Source organism: Enhydra lutris, unplaced genomic scaffold (assembly GCF_002288905.1).
Source record: "Enhydra lutris kenyoni isolate GAN:26980312 unplaced genomic scaffold, ASM228890v2 scaffoldscaffold89, whole genome shotgun sequence".
Classification (NCBI taxonomy): domain Eukaryota; kingdom Metazoa; phylum Chordata; class Mammalia; order Carnivora; family Mustelidae; genus Enhydra; species Enhydra lutris.
In genome coordinates this window covers 163461-176525 of record NW_019154173.1, presented here as the reverse complement: position 1 = coordinate 176525, position 13065 = coordinate 163461, and the positions used below count along the sequence as shown (strand labels likewise).

General features: G+C 44.0%; 1 protein-coding gene across 6 annotated transcripts in view; it reads left to right on the top strand.

The window, feature by feature from the left end:
• Positions 1-13065, top strand: part of LOC111162122 (integrator complex subunit 6 like) — a 67589-nt gene that overhangs the window by 40134 nt on the left and 14390 nt on the right. For 2 of the 6 annotated variants that reach the window (XM_022526304.1, XM_022526305.1), the window contains exons 10-14: positions 100-194; positions 3588-3806; positions 4460-4583; positions 5691-5833; positions 7241-7343. In XM_022526304.1, the coding sequence (XP_022382012.1) occupies positions 100-194; positions 3588-3806; positions 4460-4583; positions 5691-5833; positions 7241-7343 (684 nt within the window). Of the gene's footprint in view, positions 1-99; positions 195-1209; positions 2127-3587; positions 3807-4459; positions 4584-5690; positions 5834-7240; positions 7476-13065 lie in introns of those variants that run through there. The other 4 variants (XM_022526302.1, XM_022526303.1, XM_022526301.1 and 1 more) reach the window with 3 other exon arrangements.

Genomic DNA, 13065 nt, shown 5'->3' with positions numbered 1-13065 from the left:
TGAGATGTCTAGAAAACGATATAATGGATGCGGGTTGCTTGGTTTCAATCTTGGAATTTAGGACTGGAATCACGTAATACTTTGGTTTTTCTCTTACAGATGACTTGTTTAAAGTTCACAAGCTTAAGGCAAATCTGAAGTGGCGACAGGCTTTTGACAGCTACTTAAAAACTCTGCCTCCGTACTACTTATTAGTATGTATTTATGTGTATATATATGCATTAGCTGTATCAGTGATGATTCTTGTCACCAGAAATGTCAGTGAACCAAACACTGGACCCTTGAAATAAGCTCAATATTTTTATTGCTAAATATTTGTATCGCCACTGTCTTCTCAAGTTATGTGTAAGAGAATTGTTTCTTTATTTTATTGCCTTTAACTGCCATGGTTTTGTTTTGTTTTTGTTTTTGTTTTTGTTTTTTTATAACAACACGTCTATCTGTGTTTCTCTTATGAAAAGTAACCTTATGAAAGTGGAATTTGGGGATTTAAGAAAAATAGGTCTGGATTCATGTATGATATCAACTTCCCTTTTTAACTCTAGAAATTTTCAATATGTGGTTTCCCTCTGAAAAACAACTCGGAAGGCTGGATATGGACATTCTGCCTGTTAAACGTGTCCAAGACACAGCACGAGGCAGGGGTGCTGGTTGGGGGAGGGGAATCCAAAAAGAACAAAAAGCTACTTGGCCTCATTTGGGTTTCTACAATTTGGGAAAAAACAGTCATGATGATTTTGAACTGGTTGTATAATCGAAATCAAGACGATCAAAATCATTTCAGAGGCGGATATGGCAAACTTTCAGCCAAGTTTCTAGAGGTGAAAAGGCAGAATCTTAAAGGGTACCATTGGTATCACTGGGAGGAGAAATTGGGGTGCATCAGTATTTACCATGGCAGGAACGGGGTGCACGATAAAATGCAATATGAAATGATTTTATGACTCGGGACTTAAGCCTGAAAGCAATTTACCTGTTTGAATTTGCTGTTTCTTGCTCTTCTTATCCCACTGTCTTCTGATTTTGTTACTTTCTGCTTCTTACTCCTCTGCTGTATTCATTGCCACTTTTTAATGTTCCATGTTTGGTTTTATGTGCAGCACCTTGACTTCTAAGAAATGAATCGTGTCCCTTTGCCCCTTATAACTGAACTTTGAGTATTTTAAGATTTATTCTATTCTTACTGTTGTGTATTTTGTTTCCTTATAGCCATTAAAGAAAGCACTAAGGATGATGGGAGCTCCAAATCTGATATCAGATAATTTAGATTGTGGACTTAGTTACAGTGTTATCTCTTACCTTAAAAAACTCAGCCAACAGGTAGTATTGGTAAAAATAAACAAACAAAAATCCTTTGCCCTCAGAAGTGCATTTCCTTATTCTTTAGTGTAATTGTACTTTTTTCAGATTAAATGTGTATCTATTTCTCCACTTTATGGATTAGTAGTAATGTGATTCTCTATGGCTTCTAGCTTCACCATTAAACTACAGTTAAGGGTATGTCAGTGTCGTTGGATACTGTGCCATTTCTCCTTTCGCTCGCCGGTTTGTGCTGCCCACAAGCTGGTTGATAACCTTGTGGCCTGAGAGGGGCAGAGGCTTAGTCAAATTATCTCATGGGTCACACTTTGTCTGTCCTAAACCTAGTTTCTCCTCAAGTCACGTTGGGCTAGAGTACCCCACCCCCTTTTCTAGGTCAGCCCTTGGAGGCATGGTGTGATTCAGCGTCTTGCGTGACATTCGTGACATTCGCGTTTAGGCAATAGATATGCAGATGCCTTTTCTTGGAGACGGGGAGATGAGACCAGTGTTCCTCGTGCTGGAGGGTGACAGGCCCCAAAGGGACCTGAAGAGTGGAGTTCAGCCTCCCCTCTTCTTGCCCTCCATCTGTTCCTTTATCCCCCCCACCCTCATTTACCATTATTCACCTCTATTAGTACCTCATTCTCCACTCACCCCTACTTATCATACTTCTCACCTCTACCTAGCCCATTCTTGCAGGATGGAAATATTTGAGAACTACTGAGTTAGAGCTTTACTGCCATACAAATGTGTTACGTTATATGACAAGATGATGCAGCCTTTTTGCCTTTTTACTTTCTTCTTCTGCACAAGGGTTTTCCCAGGTAGGGACCAGTACTAGCATTTGTAGTGGCTGTCAGGCTTTAAGTCAGACATGTTTGGAAGCTGGGCCTGTAGGAGACAGTAGTAAGCAAAAGAGTGTCAGATTTCACTAAAGAACCAAAATGACTCCACAGTTGGGGACACTGACACTCCTGGCGAGGACCTGGCCCAGACAGAAGGACGGCCTGAGGCTTACCAGCTCCTGACCGGCCAGCGTGCTCATAAATGCAAGAGACAGTAAAGGCAAACCTAGATTTCCGGTCTACCGAGTGTCCCCACGACCCCCTTTCCTCTCTGCTAATAGATTTTTGTTGTTGTTGTTAATGTTTTGTTTTGGTTATTGATTGATTGACCTGTTGATTTATATATATTTTTTATTTGATGTCTACTTTAGGCCTTTAAGGCTGTGTCAGCAGGGTATGGCCACAAGGAAGAATAGTGAGCAGAGTTGAAACTCATGCAAGTTCTGGGACCTTCTGGGACATGTTGCTTGTGTAGTTTTCCGAATGGGATTTTGGGACCATTTCTGGAAACAGACCCTTCATTTGCTCTTCTCCCTTATTTCATAACTTAATTTTTTGCAAAAGATAATACATGTACTTAATTCCAAGCATAGTGAAAATTAGTGGGTATCTCTGACCTAATCATAAGAAACTCAAAATTATTTTGGGCTTACTGGGCATTGGCAGGAGTCCTTCTTTTAGAGAGAAAGAAAAAGATTATTACTAATTTATAATCACTCCAATTACTAATTTAATTACTAATTTAATAACTATGTTGCCAGTGTTCCTTGAACCATCTCAGATGTATGTAAATCCCAAAATATGCCCAATATATTGCTATAATACACTGTCAAGCAATATTTATCAATGTGGTTTAACAGTGTCTAGTAAGAGGGGTGTTTTTTGCCAGTTAGCTGGAAGATTACTGAGTATATACATTACATATTATTTATGTGGTAATGTTTGTTAAATTAAGCGTTACTTTTTTGGGGGCAGTCCGATATTAGAAACAAACAGTTTAATTTTTCCAGATGTAATGCCAATCTATGGAATCCGAATTTTAGCACTAGTTTACATTTATAAATACAGAGTCTTAAACCTTTATGTCTGGATCTGAAATAAATATGTTGACTTAGACTAGATTCTATAACAACAAAATGTGATTTTAAATGTCTATGAACAGAAGTCTTAGCCACAGTTTCCATTCTCTCCATGATTCAATCAAATTTTGACACTAGACAAGAGAAAAAAATGTAGTAAGTTATTTACCTTTCTAGGCCCCCTCCCTGTTTGCTGTGCTAGCACAGAGAAGCACAGGGAAATGTTTAATTATCAGTTTTTCTGTGATTTATGATTGAAAAGTTGTTCTGTGGGGTTCTTAAAGTATTACTTTTCTTAAGTAGTGAAAACAACTGTGATAATGTAGATCTTTTCTTAACATATTATGTACTTTCATTTTAGACCAAACTAGAGTCAGAACGAATACTAGCATCCGTGGGGAAGAAACCTCCCCAGGAAATTGGAATCAGAGTGAAAAACCATTCTGGAGTTGGCGTGTCCTTGACGCACAGTAAAAATTTTAGAAAACTATTAAAAGAAATCATAGGGGAAAGTGCACCAAGACTGACAGAATTGAATACCAAAGAATTTGCTGGCTTCCAGTTAGGGCTCTTAAACAAGGTAAACCGTGACATAAATCATTTGTGTTTGTTTGAACTTGTCTGATACGTTTATGTCATATTATTTTCATTTTGAAATGATTACGATCCTGTTTTGGACTTCATGGTTATCCATACGGACCAGTCTAGGAATTGTCCTGCCAGCAGATGCCCATATGGCATGAAATGCGCAAGATGCATTCCAGAGGGGGTGGGGTGGGTAATGTCTGTCAAGGAAAAAGGGAAGAGAGGACAGAAGTGGGCAGGGAGAGCCTTCAGGCTGGACTGCGGATCTAGCCCCTGTGAGAGGAGAGGACAAGGAAGAGGATCGGGTATGAAGAGACTCAGGCAGCAGAGCACCTGTGAGAGTCTGGGCCAGCCCTGCCCAGACCCCTGGCCCCACGATTTCCCATAGACGAGGTCCATGTTGGGCAGAACTGGCCAGGCCAGCTGACATACTTGGAAAAGGATATTCCCAGTGCTTTGAATACTGTGTGGGTGTATTGGAATTCAGAACAAGGCCATCAAAGGCTAATTGGCCACCAGCCTAGTTCTACCATAAGTTAATTACAATGACTATCTCTCTCTTCACCAAGATTTTAAGAGAGTTAAGAATGACACTTCTACACCAAAAGCCTCAGGAGTGACTGAAATTATTTGTTCCCTTTCGAATAGGATTTGAAACCTCAGACATATAGAAATGCTTATGATATTCCACGTAGAGGTCTTTTAGACCAGTTAACGAGAATGAGATCCAATCTCCTGAAGACACACAAGTTTATTGTGGGACAAGATGAAGGTAAATGAACAAAGCAGTATTTTTTGTTGATTAGGAAAATGTCAAGCCTGACTTACATGAAGGTACTTACTGCATAATCGGTAATCTTTAAAAGCTTAGAATGCCCATTTTTGCTAAATCCCTAAACTTCCCAGGCACAAGTTGCTTGTCCTCAGGTTTTAGGGGAGCTGTGCGTTAATCGGCCTGCAGGCTTCAGCTCTCGAAGCGTCAAAACAGTCCCATGAGAGAGATACTGCTTTTATGCCCATTTTATGGACATGGAAACTGAGAGTGAGCATCTTTTTTTTTTTTTGAAGTTTTTGTTTTAATTCCAGTCTAGTTAACATACAGTGTAATATTAGTTTCAGGTGTACAATTTAGTGATTCATCACTTGCATTGGCTTTCGCTCTCTCTCCCTCTCGCGAGCATTTTAATAGCTAAGTCTGGGTTTCGTGAGTTGGAAAGTGGCAGGAGCTAGGTCTGTCACATTTTGGAAATTGCACAACCTGGCCTGTCCTGATGAATTCGATCCAGAATTCCTCATTTAGATGAAAAGAATGAACCGGAGAGTGTCTAGGATAATTGGTGACGGTGTACAATTCCCCTTTACTCCCTTTTGTTCATTTTAAAAGGGGTCATTTGTCCATTAAAATGAGCAAATCTTAGTCAGCCCATCTCTTGCAATCATACACCAAGTTTTGTGGCGAGGAGAAAGCTTCACTAGGAAGAGAGCCTGTAGATTTAATCACATTCTCCCAAGAACATAAGGCCTACTATCCAAGGTTCTCTGGATGATGAGAGAGAACCATGGAGCCTAGGCTCTTTGAAATGCAGAACAAACATGGCACCCCAGGTTGGGTGGTGGCATACTAAATGTCAGCCCATTTTCAAACCCAGTTGGATGCGGAAGGGAGTTGTGGTCAGCCTAGTGATTTGAGCTTGTAGGCAGTAGTGATGGTACCCCGAGTATTGAGTGGGACGAAGAGAGATGATTTTGGATCTTTGGATTTGAGATTTTAGGCTTTGGATGCCAAGGTCCACATTGTTAAAGCCAGCTAGGATCGTGTCCTCTCAAAACGGGGCATTGGCACTGTAGAGCATCTCTGTCTCTTCCTGTGATGTTACAGATTCCCTTCATAGCGTTCCAGTGGCACAAATGGGTAACTATCAGGAGTATCTAAAGACATTGGCTTCCCCCCTTCGAGAGATTGATCCTGATCAACCAAAAAGACTGCATACTTTCGGCAACCCATTCAAACAAGATAAGAAGGTAAGATGCCGATTTCTGGGTCTGTGTACCTCGTGATATCCTTGCTACATTTCCTTTCTTTTGGGCAAGATGAATATAAATCAGAGCTTATCCCTCTGTTTAAAAAATAAAATAGGACTCTAGGGCTCTTGGTGAATGGATGTGAAGGTGTGTTGCTTGAAGAAAATAATAGGCCTTAATTGGGTACCAAGTAGGAGCTGGTGTTTCAAATGATCGCATCTTGTGCTCGCAGTGTAGATGAGCGTTCCCATCTGCCCTTTAATAAGAAGAAATCAAGACTCGCAGTAGTCAACTAACACGGCTGATAAAAGCCAGGATTTGAACTCACATCTTTCCAGCTTTGAGCCTATATGCATTCCCACCTCTACACACCAATTCCTTTAATATTGAGATCGCCATTTATTTCCTGTTTCCGTGACTCAGATAACTAATGCTCTATCTACACCGTGATGAACTAACTGTTCCTTTTGAAATAGGAAGTACTAGGTGATGTTGCTTTATTTGGATTGTCCTACTAGAGATCTAAATGTGGGGTGTGGTGGGGGTGGGAGAGGGAGGGAGAGATGCTGACTTGACCATTTCAGGATGAGGACTCATGGGGATTATATCTGCACACATGGAGAAGACAATTGGTATTAAGGTACAGACCATACAGTAATCTCTCTTGTAACAAAACAAGACTGGAAGGCATTCCACTTCACCCCATCCTCAATTAATTGGAGTTTTTCTTAATCTTTTTGTGCCTTGGTCTCTTCCTCTGTAGCGCTGGGGCTGCTTGTTACGCTTAACTAACAGAGCCCTGTGGAATGTTGAGTGAGTGCGTGTAATACCGTTTTCGAACACGACCTGGCATGTAGTCTTGCTTTGGAAAGTGCCTTGGAAATATCATTCATGATTTTATGAAAATACTTTCATATTCTTGGGTTATCCTTGGATGAGAACAGCTTTTAGCTACCCTTTTACATGTCTGCTCTCATCCTGTACCCCCCAAGAGTGAAAAGCCCCCACGGTGGACATACTTGAATCTCTGTGAGGTTGCTGTCATGTCAGCATGTCAGGGGAATGACATTTTCCATCTGCCTGCCGCCCACCATCTCCATGCAGCATTCCGTACAGGGATAATCAGTATTTCCTAATGGTGCGTTTAAAGCGCAAAAGCACACAAAGGGAATTGTTTCCTTTATCCAGGGTTGGTTCTGAATGGTTTGTCCTTCCGCAGAAAGGTCACTGTGGGTTTATATTCCCATTTCGGCTGATGCGAGTCACTCGTTCCTCAAGCTTTCTGGGTGATTTTGACTGTACCGTGTCTGACCTTGGCGCCCCGTTCTGCTGGAGCGGAGTGGCAAGGCCTGTGTTGGGGGTGGGACATGTGGTCTTTAATGGAACGCGTTCGTTGATGTCTTCTAGGGAATGATGATTGATGAAGCAGATGAGTTCGTAGCAGGGCCACAAAACAAAGTGAAGCGTCCGGGAGAAGCCAGCAGTCCTCTGTCATCTAAGAGAAGGCGGAGTATGTCCCTGCTGTTGGCGAGACCACAAACACCACCTACTGTAACTAACCACGTGGGTGGCAAGGGACCACCCTCAGCCTCGTGGTTACCATCTTATCCAAACCTCCTAAAACCCACCCTTGTCCATACAGGTATAGAGTAGTGGTTGTGCTTTCCTTATGGCTCCTAGAGGACTAAGACACTAAGCAACTTTCCATTTCCTTTGTACTCATGTCTTTCGTATGTGCTTTTTGGTCATTAAGTAAACTGTTATTAAACCAAAGGTGCCCCATGGGGGAGCGGAGGCCCTGCTTGTGGTGGTGGGAGCATGTCTGCTGCGTGAATCAGAAAGAGGCAGCAGGTTCCTGAAGCCGCAGGAGCGAACAGGCTCAAGAAGACCTCGGCTGGGTCTGGGCTGCCTCTGTGGCCTCATGTCCCCATCCTGCTCTCACCCAGTGCAGTCCGGCTCCGCCTTTCCTTTCCACTGCCAAGGGCATCATCAGGGTCTACCATGTCTGCCACCCGTGGCCATTGCTCCTTCGTGTCATTTGACGTGGTTTTTCGCTCCCTCCCCCATGGAAACTTTCTCCAGTTCCCAGACACTACGACCCCTAGTTTTCTTTGCCCTTTTATGGCAGCCCCTCTTGATCCTCTTTTTGTGGTTCCTGCCCTTCTCTCCCACCTGTAAATAGTGTAGGGACCCGAGGCTCCATCCTGGCCCCTCTCCCCTCCCTAGGTGATCCCATACAGTCTTGGGCTCTCCAAGAGATACACGTGTCAACAACTCACGTATTTACCTCTCTTGACTACAGCTTGCTCCAAAAACCAGACTTGAATTTGTCGATGGACATAGTATCTCCACCGAGATGTCCGATAGGCAGACAAAACTCAGTGGGCTTCACGTGGTTCTTGGGAAAGCCTCACCTCTGTTGTCTCCGTAACAGCTCTCCCTACAGCCGTCCCCAGGGCATGACGCTTAATCTTAAGTGACACCATTTGGCAGTGTGTGTTGCTAAAGCTGTGTGTGACAGCCGGCCGTTGGAGGGTGTGGGGGTTGGGAGAGCGAAACCCTGGGTTACAGTGTCTGCAGGTTTCCACAGTGTAAATAATGCCAGCATTCTTGAGGTCAGGCCGTGGGCGTGAGGTCACTGAGCCAGGTCAGGAAGAGCCGGGTGCAATCCCCTCTCAACGAGCAGGTGGGCACCAGCCCTTGCCCAGCCCTGGCACTATTATTTCCCCAGGGGTTCAGGTGAAAACCGTTGGAGTCACCATGATTCCTCTCAGTTCTTCTCTCACTTCCATCTCTTAGCAAATCCAGGCAACCTGACACCCGATGGAATCCCTGTCTTGCCCCCTTTGTCTCCATCCCTCTAGTGTATGCTGCCACCATCTGTCCCCAAACTACTACAGCAGCTTCTCATCTAATTTCCCTGCTTCCCATTCTCGGCCCTGTCTAACCCATACCCTGCCCTGTGGCCGGAGTGACACTGTCCGCACAGAAACCAGATCGTGCCACATCCATTGGGAAACCCATCGTCAACTCCCCTTGCACTCAGAACAGAGTCTGAGATCCTGACACTGGTCTCCATGCCGTGCGTGACCTGGCCCTGCCAGCCTCTCCTGCCATCACGTGTCCTTTCCACGTCCTCCTTGCTCTCTCTGCCTCTGACTTTTGCTCCATGGCCCCGGCTTGTCCCCTCATGGGGGCTGTGCACGGCCCTCACGGCAACCAGACCGCCGCCTCTGTGTGTGCATGGGCCGGCTCTGTCTCTGCTTCTGGCTCTGCACAGGGGTCCCCTCCTCACAGCGCCCTGCCTGACCTCGGATCGTGGAGGTTTCCCGTCCTGCTGTCACTCACATCCCTGCTTCCTTCCTTCCCAACACAAAGTCAAACTGTGTTATTCCCTTTGCCCATTGTGCACTTACTGTCTGCCTTCCCCATGAGAATGTAAGTTCCATAAGGGTATGGATTGTTTCCGTCTGTCTCATTCCCTGCTGATCCCCAGGCTTTGGCTTGGTGCCTGGCCTGGGGAAGCTGAGCATATGAAGTACAGGGATCAGACTTGGGAGGAAAAGGAAACCCACTTCTTTGTCACAGAAGGGAATGATGAGAATCATATACAGACAAAGATTTTTGGTGATGGAGTCCATATAGAGCCTTGAGACCTAATGGCCACCTCTGTTTTCCTCAGAACTTTCGAGGTAGAGAAGAGAGTTTGCAGGGGGCCCACGTAGTGTGGCGCCAAACTCAGTGAGGCATGGTGTTTTTTTTTTTTAAAGATTTTATTTATTTATTTGGCAGAGAGATCACAAGTAGGCAGAGAGGCAGGCAGAGAGAGAGGAGGAAGCAGGCTCCCTGCCGAGCAGAGAGCCCAATGCGGGGCTCGATCCCAGGACGTGTGTGTGTGTGTGTGTGTGTGTGTGTGTGTGTGTGTGTGTGTGTGTGTTTTCTGTTATTCAGATTGGGTGATTTCTCCTGTTATCTTTTCCAGATTACTGATTATTTACTCTGTCCCCTCCATTGTGCTTTTGAGCCCCTCCATTGAGTTCGTTATTTTGGTTTTTGTATGTTTTAGTTCTAAGATTTCCACTGGGTTCTTCTTTACATCTTCAGCTTTTTCCTTTCTCTTTCTTTGATGAGGCTTTCTGTTTTCTCATTTGTGTCATGCCTGTTTAAAATTGCTTGTTGAAACATTTTTTTGTGCTGGCTCCTTTTACATCTTTACTGGATATTTTTAATGTCTCTGTCATTTCAGTGTTGGCATCTCTTGATGGTCTTTTGAATGTGTTTTGAGATCTTTCTGGTTCTTGGTGAGATGAGTGATTTTCCATTGAATCCTGTGTCTTTTCAGTATTGGGTTCTGAGTCTCGATCTTATTTAAGCCTTCTGGTTCAGCTACCTCTCACCCTCCTGGCAGAGATTACAAGGTACTGCCTTGTTAGTGCCAGGAGCGGGTAGAAGTCCAGATTCCCCACTTGGCCTCTGTTGACACTCTTAGGGAGGGGGGCTCCTCGTTACTGCTGTTGGGGGCTGGGCGGGGGTTCTGAATCCTCACTGGAATGATAACCTCCATGGCTGGGAGAAGTAGGAGTTCCTCAATACTCCTCCCCACGTGGTCTTCAATGACACCGCGGGGGCGGGGTTGGCTTTATTACCACAGGGCAGTGGAAAAGTTCTATAGAACTATTAGGGGCTGAATTCCGGGATCTCATCTTTGGTCTCAACTCAGCCTGCCTTCCAAATTATTATGTGAAAGTGCCCCTAACCATGGTAGCTTGTCTCCCAGTAGAGATTGAGATGTGCAGCTCTTCACAATAGCGAGAACTGCTCTCTAAGCATGGGCTTTGCTGGTCTTGTGGGTAATAGAGGTGAAGAGGAGGCATCCAGTCCTTCCTTTGTCTAAATCTGCTGTGCCTAAGTAGCCACATGTTGCCCACTCTTGCACTCCCCAGTACTAGGTAAGGTCAACTCCCGGCACCGGCTGCTTGTTACCCATTAGTCTGCCTCTTCCCCAAATGCCAAGTTCCCCTTCTCCCTGCAGTGTCTTCCATCACAAGAGGTACATGTGCCACATCTGTCCCTGGTCCTCCTTAACCTCTGACACCAAGGATCCAGCCCTGCCTAGAGCATCACTGTCCCTCTGCAAACATCTCAAACCAGGAACCCCAGATGCATCTTTGAATCCTTCCCCTTCCCCAATGCCACGCGTCCATTTGAGGGTCAGTCTGTCCTCGACTCAGTTCCTATTCTGTCCTTTGGCCTTAAATACCCATTTCCAGGCTTTTCTGTAACCTCTGTCTTCCCAGGGAGCATGGGGTTTTTCATACCGTTAGAGGCTGGAGGTCCTTGTGCCCCCAAATCCCAAACTTGGGTTTTGTGTTGAGTTCTGAACTAGACGCTCTCGACATTTCCACCATTAGTTCGCTTTCTGGGTTGTGTAGCCCCATATTGTTAAGAGTATGGACTGTGAGGGGTGCCTGGATGACTCAGTCAGTTGAGTGTCCAACTCATGATTTCAGCTCAGGTCACGGTCTCAGGGTCATGGGATCGTGCCCTGTGTCAGGTGCCCCACTCAGCGGGGAGTCTGCTTGTGATTCTCTCTCTCCCACTCTCCCTCTGCCCCTTCCCCCCTCTCAAGTAAACAAACAAATAAATCTTAAAAAAGAAAAGACTATGGACTGTAGAGCATAGCTGCCCTCATGTGGATCCTGGCTTTGCCATTTGCTGGCTTTGTGAGCTTGGATAAGATACATAGCTTCTCTGTGCCTTACTTATTTCATCTGTAAAATGGGCATAATGATAGTACATATCCCAAAAGCATTTAGTTGGGATTAAATGAATTAATGCAGTTAAATTGCCAATAGTAACTGTTCATTTATGCTATTAGCATTATCATTACTGTTGTCATTATTGATACCTGTGTTATTTTAATAGCTCTTAAAGACACTGCTCTTCCATATGAAGGACATTACATAAAGATGTAGGACAGTTTTGCAGTTTGGTGGGCGGGATATTTAGTAAAAAAGGCAAGTGAAGGCATGTACACTTCGTAATGCCCAGAAACATCACTGTATTACTGCATAGTATGATAATTGTCCATAAAGGTCACCCTTATTTTTTTTTCTTTATCGATTCAGGATTTCCATCAGAAGTAGTTAACAGAGGTTTAATTATTTAAGCACTAAAACTTACCTGGAATGGATAAGTGAGGCTTAATTGGATCAATGAGCCATCATGAGAATCATGTCAGTATCATAGTTAGCAAGATTATCTCTCAATAAGGAATTTTTTTTTTCTATCGAGGGCCAGTAACTACAGAAATTAAGACATTTGTAACAACTTTTTTTCTTAACTCTACCACAGTCAGTTCACCTGTTTTTTTAAAAAAAGATTATTTATTTGATTTTTTATTTTAGAGACACAGAGAGAGTATGGAAGGGGGGCAGAGGGAGAAGGAGAGAGAAATCCCAGCAGACTCCCCACTGAGCACTGAGCACAGAGCCCTACGTGGGGCTCGGTCTCATGACCCTGAGATCACCACCTGAGCCAAAACCAAAAGTCGGATGCTCAACTGACTGTGCCACCCAGGTGCCCCTATTTTTTTTTAATTAAGAACTGGGATTTGTTTAAAAAAAATAAAATTCAGCTCCATATTAAGACCAGTACTATTATCAGGAGAACAAAAAGAAATGGAGGCTCAACAAGGCTAGTGGTTTCTCTAAGCTCACTCTGCTAAGTGTGTGGCTGAGCCTGGAACTCAAACCCACCTCCTCCACCCCCTCTTTTTTTTTTTTTCAGCAGGAAACGGGGAGAAACGAATGGAAGGGAAAATGTTACTAGTTTTTGAGGTGTGGGCAGTATCACTTCACTCTCCTACACTCTGATCTCTTTGTCTTTCAAATGTTGACTAGCTGAGGGTTTATGACGTCTTCATTGTCCCATCCTCATACAACGCCATGAACATCATTTCCTGCCCCATGGAGAATGTGACTCAAGTGGCCCTTACCCCAGTAGCTCTCTACCCTTAATCTAGGCTGTGGAACATTTTCTTTCTTCCTCCCCCGTTTCAAAAACTCCAACAAGAAATAATTAGACTCAGTTAGACTAATTGGTGGAATCATTGCAATTGGCATTGTTTGAAATTCTAAGACTATTCTTGACTCTCATTATCTAATCTATTTATATCTAAATGTCTCCCCAGTCTTGTATTTCAATTTGTCAGTTTCTAAAAATCTGCTTAA